General features: G+C 37.1%; 1 protein-coding gene across 1 annotated transcript; it reads left to right on the forward strand.

Moving 5' to 3' along the window:
* The first annotated feature begins 416 nt into the window (after positions 1-416).
* On the forward strand, positions 417-5,672 carry LOC104234002 (telomere repeat-binding protein 3-like). The gene is made up of 10 exons (XM_009787490.2): positions 417-639; positions 1,510-1,658; positions 1,749-2,595; positions 2,704-2,901; positions 2,984-3,031; positions 3,164-3,243; positions 3,746-3,990; positions 4,131-4,454; positions 4,548-4,611; positions 5,078-5,672. Exons 2-10 carry the CDS (start codon positions 1,578-1,580, stop codon positions 5,276-5,278), a joined length of 2,088 nt encoding a protein of 695 aa, XP_009785792.1. The 5' UTR covers positions 417-639; positions 1,510-1,577; the 3' UTR covers positions 5,279-5,672.
* The last annotated feature ends 501 nt before the right edge of the window (positions 5,673-6,173 follow it).

Consider the following 6,173-nt stretch of genomic DNA (forward strand, 5'->3'; position numbering starts at 1 on the left):
CAAACTAAACTCAACACACCTCCCGTAAAATTTAACCCTACCTTTCTTCAAGACAAGCAACAACTTCCTCTATTGAATGAAATACTAAAATAATCTTGTGTTAAGCTTAGTTAGCAATTTCATTTTGAGTTATATGCTCTCTTTTTATGGTCAATAATGGATCATGATAATCCTCTTCAACCATTAATAAAATTAGAAAAAACCCACGTGGCACAACCTATCCGAGGGAAAGATGAGAATAGTGGTGAGGAATGAAGGAGAGGAGTTGGGAAATGGACCTTACTAGCGGGCCCGGGCTTTGGGCTTAAAACACAAAATTGACCGGACAATATTGCCCTTTTTACAGGAGGGTCCGGTTTTGAAGGTCAACAAGAGTATAAAAACTACCCACATCATCTATCATCACCGTCTTTGTGGGGAATAGCAAAAAGAGAATAGAAGGGGTTTTAGAACAGTTCTGTTTTTGGTTGGTTTTCCCAAACCCAGAGGTTCTTAATTCTGTCCACAAAATACACTTAACACAATAACAAAAAACACACAAAAAAGAGAAAAATGTTTAACGAGTAGATATACATTCTAGGGATTCAAAATTTTACTGGTAGAATCTGTACAGAAAGAAGGCAGATTTCTTCATATCAGGTAATTCGATCTAACTTATCTTCTTTTTTTCCCCTCCATTTCCTATTTTTCTTTACTGTTGGGGAGTTTTTCTGGTCTGCATTTGAATTGTGGTGCGGGTGATGGCAGCATTGACTCTTTCAAGTGATGTGTTTTTTGATCTGGGTTTGGGATGATTAAGAGTCTGGTGGGGGGATTTATTTTTCTTGTGAAATTCAGGTTGATCACACAGAGATCTGGGATCAGATTTCTTGAATTTGCCTTCTTCTTAGTTTGATTGCGTGAATTCCAAGGCTTCTTCGTGATTTCTGTGCTTACAGTGGAACTGGAATTGCATTCGATTTTTATTGCCCCGTTTTAACTTTCGAAACGCAACCCGATGCAACTCATCGATACTGGTTGAGGATCGGACTTTTCTTCTTCTTCTTACATGTTTTGTGAACCTTCTTATCCCATGATATGTCAAAGTCAAAGAATCCTTTATGGGAAGTTTGCCTATAACACATGTGGGAAAAGATCTTTGCTTTGTTAAAGATGTTTTATGATATTACATCAACATTTTCCACGTATTTGTCAATTAATGAGCAGTGTGTCAGAAATAGAGTTCTTCTGCCTGTGAATATTTTCAAAAATTCGATGCCATCATACCACTGTGTTTTTCACAAACCGCATCTTTACGGATTGGGATAATTCATGATTTTCCTAATTTGTATCTTTTATGGACATAGTAACATAGATATGGATTTTTCTCAATTTAATCCCTATTGAAAATTGGGAGCAATAAAGTGCGACCCTGAAGGTCGTTATGTTTTTTTTTTCCAATTTTGGTATATCTCGCTTTTGATTTCCATTTATGGTATGGTAGATGACATGCTTTCTTTGCCACTGTAGATCGAAGTGAAATTTGTGACATTGGCTCCTTGCATTTGATCATTACTTATTGGCATGCTATCTAAGCTATGGTGTCAAAGAAGAGGCTGAATTGTGGTTTTAGTGGCTATCAAATTCCTGTTATACCTAAAGCTCCTAGATCAGCTAGAGTAAGCGTGCTGTATTTATTAAATTATGCTTTTACAACTTCTTTTTCTCTACCTTTTCTAAATGTCTCCTGCAATTCTAATTTCTTTCAGAAGAGACGCCCCTGTAACAAATTGGACGATGATCAAATTTGTGCATTTGAATTATTGGCGGCTGTAGCTGGCAAACTGTTACTTGAGAGTGAAAGTTCTGCTTCAAGTAATGCAGGTGCACCAGCGGGAAAATATGAGCTCGCTAATTGCAGGGATAGTATTAAACATGAACAGGTGGAAGATGATAAAGCTGTGAGATCAGAGTGTCTTGACCAGGGAAGTTGTATAGAAAGTGCCTATATACCAGAAGCTGCAGAGCAAGAGCAAACTTTCAAGAATGGTTTGAGTAAACCTTTTGCCGAAAATAAATCCTTTTTAGAGCATACATCTACTATTATAGGTTCTTATTCCTTATTAAAAGACTGGTCTGACGTGAAGTTGGAAAGCTGCAAAGAGGTCAGTGCAGATGCACAGTTACAAACCAAAGTGGAAGGTGGATCTCCTGATCTGGCTGATCCATTTGATATTAGAATTGTGGAAGGAACTCGAAAACAGTTAGATGATGACAGCAAACAGACTGAATTAACTGTGGTGAATAGTTGCAGTATAAAAGCTCCAATAGAAAAGAATGTGAATAATAGTGTCTTGGTTAACTCAGATAGTAGTGTACAGTTGCCCTTGTACAGGGACCCGGTTCCTTGTGCTTCTTTTGTAAAGTCAAGGAACAATGTAAAGTTAGGTATTAGAGATGATGACGAAAATTATTTTGGGTGCTATAGGCATAGCACTAAGATTAGGACCTTCAGGCCAACATCACGTATCACATACAGAAGAATAAGAAAGATGTTGACATCTAGACACTGGAAAGTAGCTCCTAAGTTGAAGGACTGTGAGCGTTCTTACTCTAGTAAGTTGGAGAATCTTGCTCCGATGTTTTTATACCATAAGCTATACTCTTACTCAATTTTGTTAGCTTTTCATACCACATTCTAACTACTTGATTTTGGTGTTTTAGATGATGGAGTGAAGTCCTTTTATTGCAATAGGAAAAGCAAGCGTGGGAATGAAAGGTGTCGATTTGAAATTCCTTCCAAGAGAAGGAAATTGTATGACCATGGCTTTGCTGTGGCGTATGACCAGGAGGCCAGTAGCAAAAGCATTTCAAATTCACATGAAAAGGGAATCAAGGGAGATACCGCAATTCCACCTAAAGGTCAATACCTTTTTATCCCCCTTACTGTTGAAAATCCATGATTTATGCTGTCTTGCTGAGTAACTGCTGTTTTTCTCTACAGGAGCTGGGGCTTCAGCTTCAGTTAGAAATCATCAGAAGGATCCTAATGGTAAGAGATTTTAGATTTGAGTTTGGGGCGCATTTTGCCACATTTGGATAATTTTCTTTTTCTTTTTTGTATTAGACATGCTTTTTTCTCAAAAAAGCTTTTGGCCTGACGAGTCAAAATTTTCCTTTACAGTAAAATTTAGCATTAATTCCTTCAAGGTGCCAGAGCTTTATATTGAGGTTCCTGAAATGGAAACAATTGGTTCGCTGAAGGTATTTCTTTCACAGGCACTCTCTTACTTTTTTCTCATTAATATCAGATGTGTTGCGAAATCTAGAAAATCTTCGATTTTTACTTGAACTTATGCATCTTCGTATTTCAGCATTTGCTGTAGGGATTTGATGTGTACAACTGTTTATATTAACACTAGACCATAATAAGATGATCTTATGCGCAAATGTAAAGAGTAAATAGATATATTTTTGAGAAATTCACTGAAATCTCAATGGGTGCATTCTGCACTTGGTATTAACTAATTCCTTTAAACTTCTTTGCTTTTGTCGTACGCTCTCCCTGCAGATGTTTAATTAAGCACTTCTATGTGCGGAAAGCTTCAGATTCCCTTCGAGGAGTCACTTTGATTAGCTCTTCCTAGTGGTAGTGTAGAAAGCGTATTTTCTCGTGGAGTTCAAACACACATTTTTAATCTTTTATGCGGAAAACAGTTTTTGATAAGTGGAATTCAAATAAACAGTTCTTTATCTTTTCATGCAGAGAACAGTAATGGAAGCAGTAACAGCTATCCTGGGAAGTGGATTACGGGTGGGGGTGGTTCTTCAGGGAAAGAAGGTCAGAGATGACAATAGAACTCTACAGCAAGCTGGTATTTCACCGAATGACAATCTTGATACATTGGGTTTCACTTTGGAACCTAGTTTCAGCAAGGTTCCTCTGTCTTTGTCTCCTAACGATGATACTCTTGCTTCAGCATCATATATTACAGACCAAGAATTATCTAGGTATTGTTGGGAAGAAACTGTATGCTTTTGAATAATGGTGCTTTGCATAGTTATCAAAGAAAAGAGAAAGAAGTGTTACAATAGGTTTTGGCTACTCTATGGACAGCTGACAGTGTCTAATTAGTCATTTTTATATTCAGGCATCCATCTAGTCCTATCTTCGAATTGGGTCCTCCCAATGCTTTGTCAGATCCTCCAGAGGCTAAGTTGGACAAGCATGATGAGAGTAACCATGAACTGGAGATGTCACCTACAACTCCAATTGATCAATCAGCTGATGAAGCTTTTCCAGATTTTAAAGCCTTGGCCATAGTTCCTCCTGTGAATACAGAGGCACTTGCTGTGGTTCCAGTGAATCATAAAAACAGACGTTCTGAACTTTCACAGCGTAGGACAAGGAGGCCATTCTCAGTTGCTGAAGTAGAAGCGCTGGTCGAAGCTGTAGAGCAGCTTGGAACTGGAAGGTATGAAACAAATAGAATTCTCTTTACGAGCATTGGAACAGTTTGAAATTTCTAATTCACGGGGGATCTACATTTCAATCTTTGTTAATGCAGGTGGCGTGACGTTAAAATGCGTGCTTTTGATAATGCTGATCACCGGACTTATGTTGACTTGAAGGTTAGACATCTAATTTGTGCATTTCTTTTTCCTTCTCAAAATGTTGATTAAGAAAGATTGTTTCTCCATTTTGCTCGCATGTAATTTTTTTTTCCCTGTGAAAAACTGTGTAATTCCTTGACCTTTCCACATAGTGTCCTTGGCTCTGAAATAAAGGTCATGTTCTGTTCTATTTATGTTCTATACTGTCTGGAGTTTGGAACCCAAATCTTAGCTATTTATGCCAACTTAAAAATAGACGTGTTTTCATATGACAAGATGCTTTACAAATTTTCACGATCCAACATGTTTATTATAATGGCTTACTGGTTCTTATGGCAGCTCAGAATGATTGCATAAACAGGTACATGAGTTGTTCCCCGGATAAGCTTAGAGATATTATCAAAATTTTTAATTATCTATTAACAAAGCTAATGATTGTCGCCATCATCCATGTGACATGGGTTACTTTGTTTATATATTATAGGATAAATGGAAGACACTAGTTCATACAGCAAGTATTGCCCCACAACAAAGAAGGGGAGAGCCGGTGCCCCAGGAACTTCTTGACAGGGTCTTAGCTGCCCATTCCTATTGGTCTCAGCATCAGGCCAAGCAACACGCCAAACAACATGCTGAACCTCTGAAAATTGTGGATGCTCAGGCGCAGAATGGCGTTGCTGCTTGAGTGGAGATGTGTAATGTGAAGATGTAAAGATAATATGATTATGATAGGAGACCCGACGAGGAAATTTGTAAAGAAAGCTTCGTCGCAACTCGTTGACTGGCTCACACACTGATTTATTGCCATGTCTTCCACTGTGACTGGATGGAAATGGCATCTGTAAATGAATCAAGGAATAAAGCAGTCTAACAGACAACGAATTTCTTTGCTTTTGTAGGTTCTTTTCTTTTCGTGCTGTTACGATTGGATAGGAGAATGACGAAAAGAATAAACTGTATCATGATGTACATTAATTTCATATTTCTACCACTATTATATTTGTACTTCCTGTCGTTACTGATGAATTCCTTAGACAATAACTTGATATTAAATTGAATTTCCACTGATTTTTTTCTAATGTTTTTCCTTGCTATAAGTTCAGTTGTTACTAAGATCTATGAGTATTCCGTCCCATAGCTTGGAATCTAATTTTGGTTTTCAAGGCTTGATTTTGTGATAATTACTCATTTTTGCCCAAGTGCTTAAAGCAGAATAAGGAAATCATGGTAAATACTCATCGCTAAAGGCTCACTATGAGGAAGAAATACCTTAGTAGCCGAAGCGAGAAAAAAATCGTAAAATTAAAATTTAATTAACATATAATAAGGATATTTAGAGAATTGAGACTCTATATAGAAATTGAAATAAAACAATAAAATAATAAAAGATTGTAGAGAAAAGGGAGAGTTTTCTATTGATTTTTGGGATGAATTACACTAAGATAAAATTCCTCTTAGGAGAAAAATGACATAGTTACAAAGTAAGAAACTCTCTAAAAAGATAGACATTCACCTAGAATACAATTCTATGTATCACACTGTCCCTTAAATGTCTTTTCAACATATCATGTGTCTTGTTA

This window comes from Nicotiana sylvestris, chromosome 5, assembly GCF_000393655.2.
Source record: "Nicotiana sylvestris chromosome 5, ASM39365v2, whole genome shotgun sequence".
Lineage (NCBI taxonomy): Eukaryota > Viridiplantae > Streptophyta > Magnoliopsida > Solanales > Solanaceae > Nicotiana > Nicotiana sylvestris.

Excerpts from the sequence above, each read along its gene's own strand:
- LOC104234002 (XM_009787490.2), top strand. The coding sequence starts at position 1,578 with ATGGTGTCAAAGAAGAGGCTGAATTGTGGTTTTAGTGGCTATCAAATT. Across the intron at positions 2,596-2,703 it reads CTGTGAGCGTTCTTACTCTA|ATGATGGAGTGAAGTCCTTT; the intron begins GTAAGTTGGAGA and ends TTGGTGTTTTAG. Across the intron at positions 4,455-4,547 it reads GAGCAGCTTGGAACTGGAAG|GTGGCGTGACGTTAAAATGC; the intron begins GTATGAAACAAA and ends TTGTTAATGCAG.